This window comes from Melanaphis sacchari, unplaced genomic scaffold (assembly GCF_002803265.2).
Source record: "Melanaphis sacchari strain LSU unplaced genomic scaffold, SCAv2.0 Contig45_pilon_pilon, whole genome shotgun sequence".
NCBI classification, from domain to species: domain Eukaryota; kingdom Metazoa; phylum Arthropoda; class Insecta; order Hemiptera; family Aphididae; genus Melanaphis; species Melanaphis sacchari.
In genome coordinates this window covers 826,344-843,137 of record NW_020271303.1, presented here as the reverse complement: position 1 = coordinate 843,137, position 16,794 = coordinate 826,344, and the positions used below count along the sequence as shown (strand labels likewise).

Sequence of the window (16,794 nt, the reverse complement as noted above, 5' to 3'; positions counted from 1 at the left end):
AATTCAAATTAAATTATTTTTATTATTTTACACCATGTACAATTACGCCCTTACACATTTTTATATTGGAATAAAAGTATTTTGGTAAAAAAATTAAAGATAATTAGTGATGAAATAAAACATAGGTAATATATAGAATAAAAATGTCTACGGATACTTTGTTCAATTATTTATGATTCATCAACAGAGTATATTTTGATGTCGTATTTATAACTGAGAGGAAATCGTTGCGATAACATATTCTTATATATATAAATCGATAGTGTTGATGATAAAACACTTAGTTTTAACACAAAACATTTAGTTAAGTTTCATTTATTGTCATTATTGATACATACGATAATGAAGAGAAAATCAAAACGTGTGTGAAGAAAATCAATTTAATGCATTAAAGCGTACACCTAATACACCTAATTATATACCTTTATTAAATAGGATGACTAAACATAAGTAAGATATAATATTTAATAAATGTTTTATAAAATTAAAAGTTATAAGTGAATGAACATGTTATTGCCGAAGTTGAAAATGGAAGGAGCAAAATAGATTTCAATTTGTTGAAAATGTTATTTGAATTTGTGGGTTTAGTATTCATAATAGAAGTCTAGGTATACGAACGATTTGTATTATAATACTGATTTATTTCTGAAGAAAAAACTTGTTTTTTTACAATTAAATCCTGAAAATATATGTCTATTTTTAGTTTAAAATTAAAATTTTTCATTTTTAAAATGTTATGTATTTGGAACAAAACATATTAAATATACTTAAATAATAATTACCATGCACCCAAGCTGGACTCTCTATAGTCACTATTATAAAAACTAGTCCTTCGAAAAATAATCATGCGGTTATTATACTAGGTAATAAATACTGGCCTCGGATAATATTCGTGTTCAAAGTCACGTTTTAGTTCAAGTTCACGTGAAATTCACTTAGGTATCTGATTATAATTTAAAAATGGAAAATTAATAAATTGAAGTATTTCCAATGAATTATCACAAATGCGACCATCCAATTGTGAGGTGTATAGAAGAAGTTTCAAAATAAAATATATTAATTTATTTTTTTCCGAGAATTAGCAAGGTGTTTGTAATAGACATTAAATATAGGTATTCGAGTTATGAATACATTATTTCGTTTAAAATGATATGTATAAAAACCGAGAATATAGTGAATTAGTGAAAATTGAAAGGTGAATAATAATAATATAATAAAAAGTGTTTGGAGAAATATATTATTATAATTACGTACAATATTTTCATATGTGTTAGTTTTACCAGGTTAGATTGTTTATTTTAATTACTTATATTCTCGGAACGAAATTTATAAAATATAATATAAAACATTTGCTGGCTTGTCGTTCTTACGCGCGTAAGCGTGTGGGTGATTTTTTGAGTTTGTTATTTACCTATAAACTAATTTTTGATTCATATGATATTAGAATAATTCGTACTTATTATTTTAATACGCTTTATGATATCTCATCAACTCCAATTTGCATCAACGACTGAGCATGTACGCTGTAAGCTGTTATTCATCATACTTTCTGTTTGTACATATGCTACAACAATAAAAAGGGAATTAAAAGGCGAGAAAAACAACAATAATTGCCGAAATAATTAATGTTCACCAATAAAATATTTATTTTGCGTTTATATAATATCGATAACGGATAATCAAATTTATAAGAACGTAAGCCATGGCACGCCTAATTAAGCGCAATATTGAAATTTTCATCCACAATGCGTATATGTCCAATGCTATTATAAGTACACGTCATATTAGGTATACCGTTTAATACGCGGCAGCATATTAACAACTCATGTTTTTTTCGATATCCGACGCAAAACTTTGTCCAAACAGTAGACACTGTATTGTTCATTAAATTAAAGACAAAAATACGAAACGTAAAACGCCATGTCATACGTGAGCATGATATCCACGTGCTTGCTAGCAAATTTATGCCGATCACAGCCCCAAATGATCGGTCGTGATTATTCACTGGCTGTATTGTTGTTACTCATTACATGTCATTATCATGTTAAATGTAATATTCAATCGCGGCGGCGACGATGAATTTGTAAATTCTTCAGGCGCCTCGATTAAAAGATTTTAACTTGCAATGGACATTTTATTGATTTCTCGTTATTGTTATTTGCTTTATAATATACGTCAAGCCACGAGGAAACCCGCCGTTGTTGGCCCGTCTTCTCGTTGAGATGGTTATCTCGCATAATGAGTTTGGCCAACGACTGAGTGCTGTGGACATTTATGATTTCAGACACGTTAAAGCATACAAGGATAATCACCACGATCGATTTTTAAAATGTTGTCATCGACGGTCGACGCACAGGTAGGTACTTATATTAGCTGCACATTAAAGGTAAAACGATTTCGGTCGATAAATTAATGCAATCGGTATGAGCTGGCTAACGGCAGCTGACATTTAACATAATAAAATTCCGCAATCGGTTAGATTATACGTGTACTAGTTATTGTATAACGTAAAATTAAAATATTTTTCTGCAATATAATATTGTTAATACAAGGATATGGTATTATATTTCCATGCAGACAATTTGCTAATTTAAAATTTAAGTAGCACCTCTGTAATTGGTCAATTTACACAATTTGAAATTTACATTTAGTTTTCTTTTTATTAATATACACTTTTAATTTTAGTTATCTACGTTTTATTTATCCTGGCATTTTAACAATCAGTTTTAGCTAACATTTATACATATTTATAAAATAAATATATGTAAAAACACACTCTGAATATAATATGTATATGTCTTATATATTAATATATTATCATTTATAATTATGTTAATACAAATTCATACAATTTTAAATTATAAAATCCGAGTTAATGATACTATAATTTATAAAAAAATTTTAAGCATATGTCATAACATTAAAATGAAGATCTTCAGTAGGTAACTATTGTATGTATCTTTACTCTTTAGATTTATTAAATGTATTAAGTAGAATATTTTGTCTGAAATAATTTTGAAGATTTTATCTTAAATTAAATTTATTTGTTCATTTAAAAATAACCCCTTGTTTTAAACTAAACAAAGAAATGATAAAATCAATATAAAAAAAATTATATTTTCCGCCACAAAGAAATAAAATAAAATATCAACTCAAAGCTAATTTAATATTAAATATTATTTAATAATTTATTTCTATCTTAGTTAATTTTCAATAAAATTATTTAGGTTTTATAAACTATAAACATTTCGTAATTCCGATGTTTTGGTCTTATAAAATTATTGTTTATAGTAGAATTGTAATATTTAGTTCAAACTATAGACATTATACAATAATAATATATGAAAGTAAAATATTTATAACTCAAATTCATTATATATAAAATGTCATTACCACTCGATTGATAACTGAATTTTTTTTAAATATGTATTCTATAATATTTAATACGCTTGTAATGCATTATTTAATGAGCTATAGTAGTATGTTAATGTAAATGTAACCTATACAAGAAATAAGAATTTTTCAAAATATTTTATTTTATTATATCAGATAATAATACACAATCTGTGTGTGTGTGTGTGTGTGTGTGTGTGTTAATAAAATACGATCAATATTATAACCAACAATTTAAAAAATAAATAAATAATTCCGGAATAGTCAAAATATAATATTGATGATGGCCTATGATCAAGGAAGAATAATACGTTATAATGATATTATTTTATGATATTCAATAATAATTTTATACTGTGTGCCTAATATTGTGAAAATTTTTTTTTTTATTATTTGGTTTATTGTTTGATCATGTATATAGCATTGTATAAGTGTTAATAACACCATTGAATAGTTAATTAAATAATATTGTAAAGATATTTTATGGCTAGTAACCTTGACCAGTTCTAAATCGAGAAAATTTCTTAATACTTTTGCATATGTAAACAATCTTTCCTCTAATTATAGATGACAATCCCTATATTAGATATTATATTATACACTTGGTGTAAATCCTTTAATAATTAACAAACACCATTTCAAAAATTAGAATTTTTTTTTTTTTTAATTTGTAATAAATCTTATGTTATATAGGTATTTATTACTTTTCGTGAAACCACAATAAACTTTGGAATTTTTTAGAGTAACTAATATTTTTTATAGTAAACATTATGTAATAAGTATTTTTACTAGCAGAACATTTTTGTATTGTTTTAATATCAATAATACATCCATACCTTATGGTCTGTAATTTATTATGAATTGTTTTGTATTTTTAATGTTTTATACTACAATTACAAATATGGTGGTTTTTAATAAAAATAATAAACATTTTATGAATTAATATTACCAATATTAAACTTTTTAGTATGAATGAGGTTTATCTAATGTATAAGATATTAAAATAAATAAAATTAACTTATGAAAGTAAAAAAAATCAGAAGCGTTGCTTATAACCTTATAGTGTTTGAAATATTGTAACTCGTGTTACCATAGTTTTAAATATTATATTATATTAATAATTTAACACAATATGTTTATGCATTTAGACACTTAAAATTAATTGACGGTAATCGATAATCTCTCAATAATAAGATTCATATCCGCATTTAAATTTAATTATTATTTGAGGTCAGTAGTTTAGATAACTTTTAATATTTAAAAACATATTTTTATAACCTAGTAATAAAAACAGGATAAAAAATGATTTGTTATTGTACATAAAAAGCTGTTATTAAAATCCTTCGGAATAAAAATGTCAATACCAACCACTCCATACATAACCTAATTCTAGAAAAAATAGATATTATTCCTATCTAACCAATTTAATACTATAATATTTTGAATAATAAAATAGATAATATTCATTTAACAGGTAATTACGTCATGATTAAGTTTATTCCCATTAGCACTAATATTCGGAAGTTCTCGGAAAACTTGATATATAAAATATATATATATACATATACTGTGATTTGAGAATTTCATTGTAAGAAATATAAACAAACATAAACATATAACGATTATTTGGAAAAGATTAATATTGGAAAAAAAATGTCTGGAAATTTATTCACGGATACTAATTATTTAATAAATGAAATTCATATAGCTACATCTTTATTATAAAAAAAAATGAAAACAGTATTTTACAATATATAGAAACTACTTTTCCTTATTGGAGTGAAAAATGAAGTTGAGTTTTTCTATGCTCCATTTGAACCTTAATTCATTAAAGTCATCTCCTAAACTTATTAATAAATTAATTTTGATAAAAATTGAAATACCTATGATATAATAATTGTAATTCTCTTAAAAGTGTACAAAATACAGATTCAGTAAATCTTTTTAGACCTATCTAGGTCCGGTTTTTTTCACAGTTAGTTTATCATTTTAAGTTGTAATATATATAGTATATGTAGGTAAAAGAGGTTTTTTATTTTAGTTTGTTAGTGATATTATAGTTTCATTTTAAAGAATATATTCATCTAAAATAAATAAAGGATGGAGTTGGCTGTCAACTGGCTGTCAACTTATAATCAAAAATATTATTACCAATAATACATTACAATTCATTAGACAGCACATGATGATCAAATCGTAAACCATCACATAATCAATAATTATAATCTAGAATGCTACCATATACAATAACATTCTGAAATAATTTTAAACATTTTAAATTTTACACGTGCACAACATTTTCAAGATAAATCACGCCGATTAACAGTTTATACTATAGTCCTATAGTCTATAATAGGATCAAAATATTAGAGAAAAAAATTGTTATTAAAAAAATATACCGGTGCGTATACTAAATAGTGTCTTACTCAATATATACTAATTTCAAAATGTATGAAAATTCTATTCTTATTTTTTATTGTACTCGAAATGAATAAATAAAAATAGAATTGTTTGTAAAAGAAAATAATTTTCATTAATGTTAGTATAGTTTTATATATTGTTAGAGTTCATCGATTATTAGAAAAAAAGTTTTAGTTGAAATTGCGATGCTGAGTTCTAATTTTCATGTGTAAATAGATTAAAAATGTTGTCATTATTGCTTTGGACGTTTAATTTTGCCTGACTATTAAAAATTAACTAAATTACTGCAATTGCTGCAATTGTTGCGCATTTAGATGATGAATTGCAACGCTTGTAGAATTCATAATGTATAATGTAAATTGATGTAGCGCATTCTTCTTGTAAATAATAGCAATCAACATTTTTATTAATACATTTTTATTTTTATGGTGCATAATGCATAGTGTATCAATATAATAATACTGCAGTAACGTGATAATGTAATAATTTTATGATAATAAATGATAAACAAAAATAATATTTGAATTGTGAAAAACTCAAAATTATTTAGCTGATTACTGTCGTATAATTGTATTCTGTCCTGTCCTCTTGTCTCTCTTAGGTACACAGACATACTTAATATATATTCATTTGAATTCGTTAACATTGAATAGTATTGAACAGTACGACTTTATACATTTTAAATATTGTGGTTTCCTTTACTATTAATTTCTTGGTAAAGGATACGATTTAACAAAACTATGTTGATAATTATTATAATTAATCATTAATGATTAAGAATCATGTAGGTACTTATGTTTTTAAAGTACCTACCTATCTAATAAATTGTCAGAAGTCAATGACTTAATGTTTATATAATATGCATATCATGTTACCATAATATATTTAAAATGTTTTCCTCCCTCTGACACGACGTAGACAGATGGACTTTAAAAATCTGTGTGTATAAATTATAATGTACTCGCATAAAATATTATGTATTGATCGATCACGAATCAAGACAAGCATTAACGTGGTTTGTTGACTAGCAAGTAATTGATAATTGAAACGAAATCTGAGATATTTACGTTAAAGTCTATCAAAAATACGATTATCTATTTAAAATTTTCATGATTTTTATTACGTCATTGCGTATACCTGTTGCAACAGGGGCTTTATGTAATTATTGTAGAGGCCATTTACCCATTTGAAGTGTAAATTTAACATATCCGTGATGAATAATGTAATTAAATATATACACATGTAAAAGTGTCTTGGATGAATCGTTGATATTATAATAACATATTGTTTGTATGCCACAGTGTTTTATAATTTATTTATTTATTTATTTTACATATTATGATCATTACAAGAAAACAATACCGGAGACCTTGAACTTGTATTTACATTCCATTTTCATGAGCACTCGTTAAAAATAATTATACTTCTCCTAAATAATGGTTTTTGTTTTGGGGTCTCGCACCTACTGTTAATCTTACGAAATATTTTTTATGTACTCATACCCGAACTAAGACGGTAAGTAGCCACTGGAAATATATTTTATACAGTGTGACTCAGCAGAATGCTTTCTTAGATTTTCACTCAAAGCCGTTAAAGGTGTACCTACTTATATGTTTAGTTCCCGGCAACAACTCAATAAAAACTTAAAACACTTGCAATAGTTAGCTGTTGTCAACTAATATTTTACCACTATTTATATTTTACCTTGAACAAAATTGTTTACCAAATGTTCAGAAAAAGTATTGGTGTGTGTATTTTAGTATTTTGTTGTTAAATTAACATGACGTTTCGAATCATATTAACACAATAAGCTGTTGTAAATTCGCACAAATAATTAGTTTTAATTATTTGTTATTAGTACCTACGGTTAGGTTACTAACATGAATTTTCCCAGCCTATTGACGAAGAAATAAACATGGAAGCTCTTAAACTACTATCGTATTCGACAACAAGGCGTTTTATAATAAACCTCTGGGTTCGGGCCGAAATACTCAGTTTAAACTAATAAGAATACATTTTTAAATTTGACTTTTACATTAAAAAATGTTATTGTTCACTGTTATTATTTATTTAATTTATAAAAATTAATTACTATTGTATATTTGATTTATCGTTTGAAAATATTTGATTAGAAAATCTCTTTAAACTTCAAAAGTCAATAAAAGAAACGGATTTGTCCGAAAACATAAACCTTTCAATATTCTCTGACTCTCGTACATATAATTATTATAATTTTATTATAATAGTTGATACCACTTTCCTACAAATCACTATACTATATGTATTTATGTAGTGACTAGTCAGAAACATCCGATCGCGTCATGACTTTTTCCCAAATGCGCAAACTACGCGCTAACGACTTTCTCCAAATGCGCTAACTATACATACAAGACTGTAGTCCCAGTGTAAATGAAAAATGGTCATATCAAAAATCATCTATTGTTCCTCTTTGTACATTTTCGAATTCAAAATATACATCAAAACGAGTAAACAATGTTTTATATAATAAGATAAAGTATTATAAAATTTATAAAAAAATATGTATTTGGTATTACTTGTATGAATGCTTTTATCATAAGTTTTCATCGATGTTGGAAATTTTTGCTTAATTAATTAATGTCTCTTTAATGTTATAAATTAATGGTTATAAATCATGGCTATAAATGTATTTGGTCCATTCAAAAATCAAACAAAAAATAAAATTGTCACAATTACTAATTTTCAGTATTTCCACTTTCTCAAAATTCAGATTCCTTTTAATATTTAGTCTGATTACGGAGTACGGGATCCAAGGACACGTGCTCTACACTGCGTAGATAACATTCGCAATCGATACAAAAATAGCATTACACAGTGCCTGCTTAACTTTTTACGTGGTTAGCACTTTGTAATCGAAGGTTTCCGGTATTGCGACCGTACGATGACGATATAAACCGATGTTTTTTGTCATCCAACTGATTGTGGAAAAATAATAAGAATTAAGAAAAAAATTCAAATAAAATAATTTTTCCTAGATTGTTCTCCGAAGAGCGTTCGGTATCGCGCGACCGTTCGTCCGTCCACCTGACACGCGTCATGACGTTGTGCTGGAATGTCGGCGTAGTGGGGGCGCAGAGGAGCAGCTAACCGGTCTTCGGACTGACGGATTTCTCCCACACGGGCCGAGAGTGCACCGAGTTATTAAAAGACTTGACGGGCCACCGTCGAGTTACAGTCAAATCCAAACGCGGTGGACACACGCACACCCGATCAATCTGTATAATATCCTCGATATCCTTTGGCGACGGGTCATTTACAAGTGCGTCGCAGGACATTCGCTACAATATACGCGAATTTCGAGGATCATTCGCTTGACCGGTAAGTCAGCCGACGGCATAACGTACTATATACCTAGGTACCTAAAAGTCCCAACACCAATTATATAACGAACAATTTGAGAACTACAGCTAATTCAATTTCCCCTATACATAATTTATTTTTATATGCTGACAGTTAATAAATAATGACGATACAATATTGAACTGTGTACAAAAAATCATGAATTAATGTATTAATCTGAAGTCGTCGAAAGCGACTAGAAACTTTTCACTCTATAAATATATTACAACAATATCGTGGTTCTTAATACGATTTATTTCTTTTTATTCAAAGATAAACGTAATATACCTAACAGCACATTATAAGTATTTACTTCGTAAGTCTCAAATAGACAATATTATGATAGGTAATAATATTATATTTTTATTTTTAAAATTCTTCTAATGTGTGTTTACTACTTATCAAAACATCCTCATATCTACTCGATAAAATTTTCATAAATAAATTTGCATTTAATTGAAATATAAAAAAAAAGTTCAACATTTGGCTTAATCACTTGTTAAACAACAGTTTGTGCTGTCGTATTCCAGTGACTTGATATTGGATACGAATATTCAGACAATGCTGTTAGTATTATCAGATGACAGATTAATATTTTATGTATCGAAGCGCGTATTTGTCTATTTTAAATAGTTGTTGGGAATAAAAGCTTCTTTAAAGTGTATTTTAAATTGATGAGGTGCTATCTTTATTCTTTACATTATTAAATAAACAAATAATGTTCAAAATTCATGGTTAATGTACCTACATAATAAGCAAAACAAACGGTTTTTAAATTTTATTAAATGTATTTAGATATCTCTATAAAGTAATTTGTACTATTGTCTATTACTTATAATCATAAAACTAAATATGCTATAAATGGTTATTTTGAAATTATAATTTTTTTTTACTCTTATTGTAAGACAATTCCCATTGTATTAATGCGTTATTAAAATTTAATATCTATATTACAATAATAAATTGTACTTGATAAATAAAAATAAAATACAATGGAAAAATTGCCATTTTATTTAAAGTAGTACATTATAATTAAAATTTATATTATTCGTGAAACAAGTTTTAATTTGTTAGTTTTTAGCTCAAAACAGTTAAAACAACTATTTTAAAGTACAAGTTTATTGAGAGTATAATATTATTAAAATGCATGTTTAAAGTTTATGAAACTCATTGTACCTATGATATATCTAATAATACAATACGCTTATATTAATAAAACAACAAGATTACTTAAGCTGTTTCTATAAAATTATTTTAATTTGAAGTCAATTAATATTTTTTTGAGAAATTTAAACGCTCCCTTAAATATTTTTAATCAGCAAACTATTTAAACTTTAAAATATATTAAGATATTACTGGATAGTATAAGCTATATAAAGTTTTATGGCATTTAAAGGTGCATATTGAAAATAGATAATCCATTTTTGATATCAACACTTAATATGTATGCCATATTTACATCATATATCATTTATCATTACGAATATTTAAACAATATTAATTAAAATGATCAGTGTAACTTTCAAATCAAGGTTATCATAAAAATAAATTGTACTTCTTACTTTGAATTTTTAGTTTTTTGTACAAATACATAATATTATAGTAATGTAGTATTATTATATTTTTTAAATTATTTGTCTTGTACACGTGTCCCTGTTGTTTCAAATGTTTTTCGTATTTTTTTGTTCGTTTTTTATTAGCCTAGACTACGTATTAAAAACTTATGATACAGTGGCATTGAACCAAGTCGGGTTATGTGCGCATGACCTTAAACGTTCACCGGGACGTCTGTAACATCGCAAACAGGTCGGTGATGAACTATCATACGTTCATCTAATGCAAACTACGAAGGTGCAAAATGTATTGCACTGGAAATTATATTGTACCTGTAAAAAACAAATTATAACATTCAACTACTTTTTATGATAGATTTAAATTTAAATCATTAAATATTAATGTATCTATTTATTTATGTAACACTGTAGAATGTAGTATTACTTTATTATTTATGAAACCAAGTATAGGCAAATCATTTTAATCATCAAATTTTCATAAGTTAGTATATAATACTAGTTTTATAATTGAATTTTATATTTTACTATCAATTAAAAATATAATAATAATACATCTTATAAACCATAACGTGTAAATGAGATACTTATTAGTTTATTATATTTATGTTTTTATTCAACTTAATGTTTTAGATATATTGCACATTTACAAATATGACATTAATGTTTTTAAATTATTTTAAAAATATATAGTTAAATTAAATTTATATAAGTTAGTATTTATCACAAATGAAGAAAATTGTATTAATTTTATTTCAATAGTTTCTATTCAGAGTTATCTATACATTTAAATTTGTTTTCTTTAATTCATGAAAAAGTGTATAAAATTGTATAAGTCATAAACAATTAAATCGAATTATACATATTTAATAAAAGTGAAAGAGTATTTATAAGATCTACTAATATTAGTATTTATCATCGAATGAGGCTAATATTTATAACTTTTTGTTTTTTCAGAAATGCATATCACTTTGCACTTGGCATTAGCCGCAATAATTGGCTTTGGAGTTTCCAATGCCCGACAACAGGAACATGATATAGGTAATATTGTTTTTACAATAATTATTATTGTAAGTATTAATTTTAACTGATTTTAATCATTTTAAATTTTAATGTTCTGTGTATAGTGATTACTAATTATTAATTACTTTATCAATTTTTCTGAAATATATTTTATTTTTTTAATATTACGATCCCTTTCAAATAAATTTTTATCTGAATGGATTAACGCAGTAATTGTGTGGGTTTTTACATTTTATGACTGCCCTAAGCCGTGATATTGAACAATGAATGAATATTTTTAATTAATAATAATAAAATAATTAATGGTTTTGCTTTATTTATATTGCAGCTTATTACATTCATCAATGCCAAAAATCAGCCCCAAACGTAAATGAATGCTTGACCTATTCGGCCAATCATTTGGCTATGCACTTCCGGAAAGGTGAGTTTCTGTAATGAGAATAACCATCAAGTATTTAAAATGTAGGCAACGTGCTAAATATAGTCAGTATATATTTTCGACCAGACGATGAGTTTTGAATTTCGGTTGAAACGTCATTATTACAGCATTATAAGTTACACCGATACATTTCTAACGAGGACGTATAATGCGTATTTAAGTGTTTTAAATAGGTAAAAGTGATCAGTGGTGACTTTCTCAAAACTCAACAAATTGTTAGGTTGTGATAACGAGAAGTGAAATTCAAACCGGCTTGAAATTCACACGTGAAGAAAACCTCTGAAATGCGAATAGCACATCACGTATTTCGTTTTTACCTAGATTGTCCGCGATCGATGTATATCGATGTGTGTTATACATATTTTAATCTTTCCACAAAAAAAAAAATAAATAAACCAGGAAATACATATTTCGGTCATCGGGTTTCACGCGTTAACAACGGTGCCATTTGTACTCGTCATATTATATGTATGTTATATTGTGTTTTATGATAACATCTTACGAGTCACGGTACAATAAAATATATTGTACACGGTCGCGACAAATCCACGATGATTCGACAGAGGCGTCTTCCGACTTAAATAAACGGTATAATTATTAGATAGGTATAAAACCTACGCGATGAAGACATGTTGGTGAACCGAAAACCGAACTGCGGAAAATAGTGATGGATGGCACGGTTAACATAAGTCCCCGTCTACTGTGGAATTCATCGCACGTGGCGATGGTTCGACGATTTTTTTTCTGTCTCTAAATTCCTGTCACGTAACAAATGAGCATATACCCTTGCATGCAGATTGAATTCTGAAGCTCGGTGACCAGACTGCCTAACCGCGTATTATTGTGACACGCGCAATATCAGGTACAGAATATTATATTGCGCGATGACGTCGGTTAGGCAAACGTAAACGTCACGCGCTGTAGGTATAGGTTAACCTCATACGCTCACTGGGTCAGAGTTTCCAAAGACTGTTTTGTATGTAACGTGCACACTTACGCGACGTCTTGTTTATCGGTCCGCAGGAATTCCCGAGCTGGGCATCGAAGAGGTGGAACCCATCGTGATCGACGAAATCAATCTGTCGTTGGGATCTGGCCCGGACGGGTACAGGGCCACGTTCAAAGACATCCAAGCGTACGGCGTCAGCAACCTGACCGTCAATCAAGTCAGGTAATCATGCTGAAAGTCAATCATTAACTGTTGATTGGCCCCGAGCCGTGGGCATCGGAAATAGACATGTTATTATTATACGGGCCGTCGGTATTATAATATTGTATCGCTACACGATTCACATTAACGTCAATGCCAATGACAAAAAAAAAAAAAAAAAAATTATACGATTTATATTCGGCAATGTTTTTTTAGCGTTCTAAAACGCGGAAAATCGGAGCTATTACATTACGTCGGAAGTTCACCATGCCCGGAAAAAAATATTCAATTCTCAAAACTCGGCGAACAACACTATGACTATACATGGTTAATTTTATTACGTGTATAAGTGATGCATAATTTATTATATTTCTTCACATTTTTATTGATTCAGATGAATCGAATTATTTGTATAGTGTAATAATAATGAGACTATAATATTTTCATACTAAATTGGTTAACGTGGATAACGATGCCAATCATTATATGTTTCCGCGTGTATTGGCGTACTTGATTTGTAGTGTAGACGCGATTTCGCATCGCACATTTTACCACGACAGAAAAAACTGGGCGAATCGATATTATTTTGTTGTCCGATCGTCCATCCATATTCTTATTGATCGTATGTATTGTTGATTTTATTGCACATTTTACACAAATTATTTGGAAAACGAGAACGAGACACTAATCGCAACAAACAGTCTCTATTTAAATCGTATGTAAAACATTTTCTTAGAAACAAATGATGTCGTCATATACTACAATAATACTCTCGACGCTAAATAAATAAAATATATTCAGTATGATCAAGAACAATACACAATATCATATTGTAATTTTCGGCTCGCTAATATTATCTTCATGTCGGTTAATATTTATGCGTATTATTATTATTATCACGCTTTAAAAAAATATATCAAACAAATTCAGAGAGCAATATTATTATATTACATACATGTTTTTATTTTGTAGATCTGACTTAAATTCATTGCAGTTCCAACTCACCTTCTCAATCCCAAAGATTTCGGCTATTGCAAATTACAGAAGTTCGGGCGTTCTTATTATGGTTCAAGCTACCGGTGGTGGTGAATACTGGGGTGAATACGGTAAGCAATGCACGGCGAGAAAAATTAATACTTTCATCAAACATATCTACCATAATCTTATATTGTTTACAGAGGGCGTTAAAGCTAAAGTCTACATCAAGGCTAGTGAAGTAGAACGTAACTCTCAAAAATACTTGCATTTAGAAGATTTGAAAATGGACTTTAGCGTCAAAGACATTCAAATGGGTATCAAGAATGTTCACAACGGAAATGCCGTTTTAGGTAAAAGCGATATTTTAATCGTAAAATTATTTATTTTTTTACCTGTTTAAATTCAAAAGTAACTGCATTGTAATAGGTATAAATTGAAAAATTAGAATATATGAGCACTTATTTTTACAATAGTGCTATATAGCACATGTGGCTCTCGTTATAGTCAGAATTCAGGCACGGCGTCAAGGGGGGGAAGGTGGGGCTCTAGCTCCCCTAGAAAACAATTCAACCCTTTCGCCAGCCCCCCTACTAAAAAATATGTACGATATAATAAAGTTATAAAACATTATTTTTAAAAGAGCTACATCAGAGAATTTATGAAATATACTTTTTAAAAATTAGTAATATTATGTAAATACTTTCGTATTTTCGAAGATATGTGTTTTAAGTTTTTGCTTTTATAAAAACCGATTTAATAATATTAATATTTTATACACAAAAACCGAAGAATATTATTAACTTAATTTAATGTTTGTTGTTTACAAGTAAAAATATTTTTAGTTTACTTATTATTTTTAATATGTCTAATTAATACACTAATATTGCGTAAGAAGTTACTTAATAATTAATAAAAAGAAAAGATTTCTTTAAGTATCTACATTTTAATATATATCCATGAACTATTTTAACCTCCAAAATTTAACAAAAAATACAAAGTAGATTCTTTAATACATAATATACTATGCAAATACCAATTTAAAATTGTATTGAACTAAAAACTTGAAATTTACTAGTTAAATAATATTATTAGGTAGGTAATCACAAATTTTTATTTAAAAAAATATTATTCCTACTGGTATTGATGCAATTTTATACATTTTTGTTAACTATTTTAACGTTTTAAGATTTTCAATCATTTACTATTTGGTGCATAAATAGATATTGTGTAAAATATTAATATTTAGTTTATTTAATATATTTGTCACTACTAAATAAATTGAATTTAGTATAGATTATAATAATTTAATTAATGAAGTTTGAACAAATAACTTCCTCAGTCTTTTTACGGTGGATTAACCTACTAGTATTTTCTAATAAGGGAAAAATCTACAACAATTTTAATAAAATATGTTTTGAAATTTGTAAAAAAAGAAAAAAATCTTAGCCCATGTAAAAAAAATATTTGAAAAAAAATTCTAGTGCCGTGCTTGAATCAGATGCGGCTCGTGTCTTATTTAAAAAATCAAAATTTACTTAATATTATTATGAATTTTAATTTTTAGGTATTAACTTATAAAAAAATTACTAAATTATCTCGGTTTTATTGTATTTATCTATGTGGCTCGCGAACCCATTCATGTTGGCCAATGGCCACCCCTGCTATATAGTATATTTACATTTTTTATTCTTTCTTATAAATTTTAACAATTAATCAGTCATATAAGTGACATATTCATTCTGATAAATGCAAACTACAAGTTAATATAGTAATAATTTATGTTATCAATAAAACTAATGTATCTACGTTTTATATAATTATTTTTGTAGAAGCCGCATTGAACTTGTTCATCAATTCAAACTCACAAGAATTGCTCAAGGAAATGAAGCCACACATTAAAAAGAAGTTGATGGTTGCCATGAAAACATTTATCGATAACTTATTCAGCAGAGTACCATATGACAATTGGGTCATCGAATGAAGACTCGGACCCAGCATCCGAAAGGCGTCCGACTGATTGTTACTTCGTGCTTATGTCGTTTCCGAAATGAAAACGCTTCTTTTTGCACTTTGAAACGCTCAATATAATTTGTCGAGTGCAATATAATTTATAATTTATCACATAATATATTTTTGTATAATTTTATTTTAAATACGTATGACCTATAAATCGTGTACAAAAGACATAAAAAAAAAAAACAAATGCTTGATCTCGTCTGCACATTTATTTGTATTATGTATTAAAGCCTAAACGTGTCTTATACGCATTGAATATCAAGCATTTATTTTCAAACACATTGTGATCCGCTTTTTTATTTTTATATTTTAAATATTTTATCATGCACACCTTAAAACAAACTTAAATCTTAAATTTAGCACTTATTCAAGTTTATAATTATATAATTTAAATATCCGTTAAAATTAATTATGAGCAATTGTTA

At 27.2% G+C, this 16,794-nt stretch overlaps 1 protein-coding gene across 1 annotated transcript; it reads left to right on the top strand.

Moving 5' to 3' along the window:
- Positions 1 to 2,299: 2,299 nt before the first annotated feature.
- Positions 2,300 to 16,671, top strand: LOC112598213 (protein takeout). The gene is made up of 8 exons (XM_025344610.1): positions 2,300 to 2,356; positions 8,829 to 9,171; positions 11,721 to 11,804; positions 12,115 to 12,207; positions 13,249 to 13,396; positions 14,348 to 14,481; positions 14,554 to 14,703; positions 16,183 to 16,671. The coding sequence occupies exons 1-8, from the start codon at positions 2,330 to 2,332 to the stop codon at positions 16,332 to 16,334; spliced, it is 1,131 nt and encodes a 376-aa protein (XP_025200395.1). The 5' UTR covers positions 2,300 to 2,329; the 3' UTR covers positions 16,335 to 16,671.
- Positions 16,672 to 16,794: the final 123 nt, after the last annotated feature.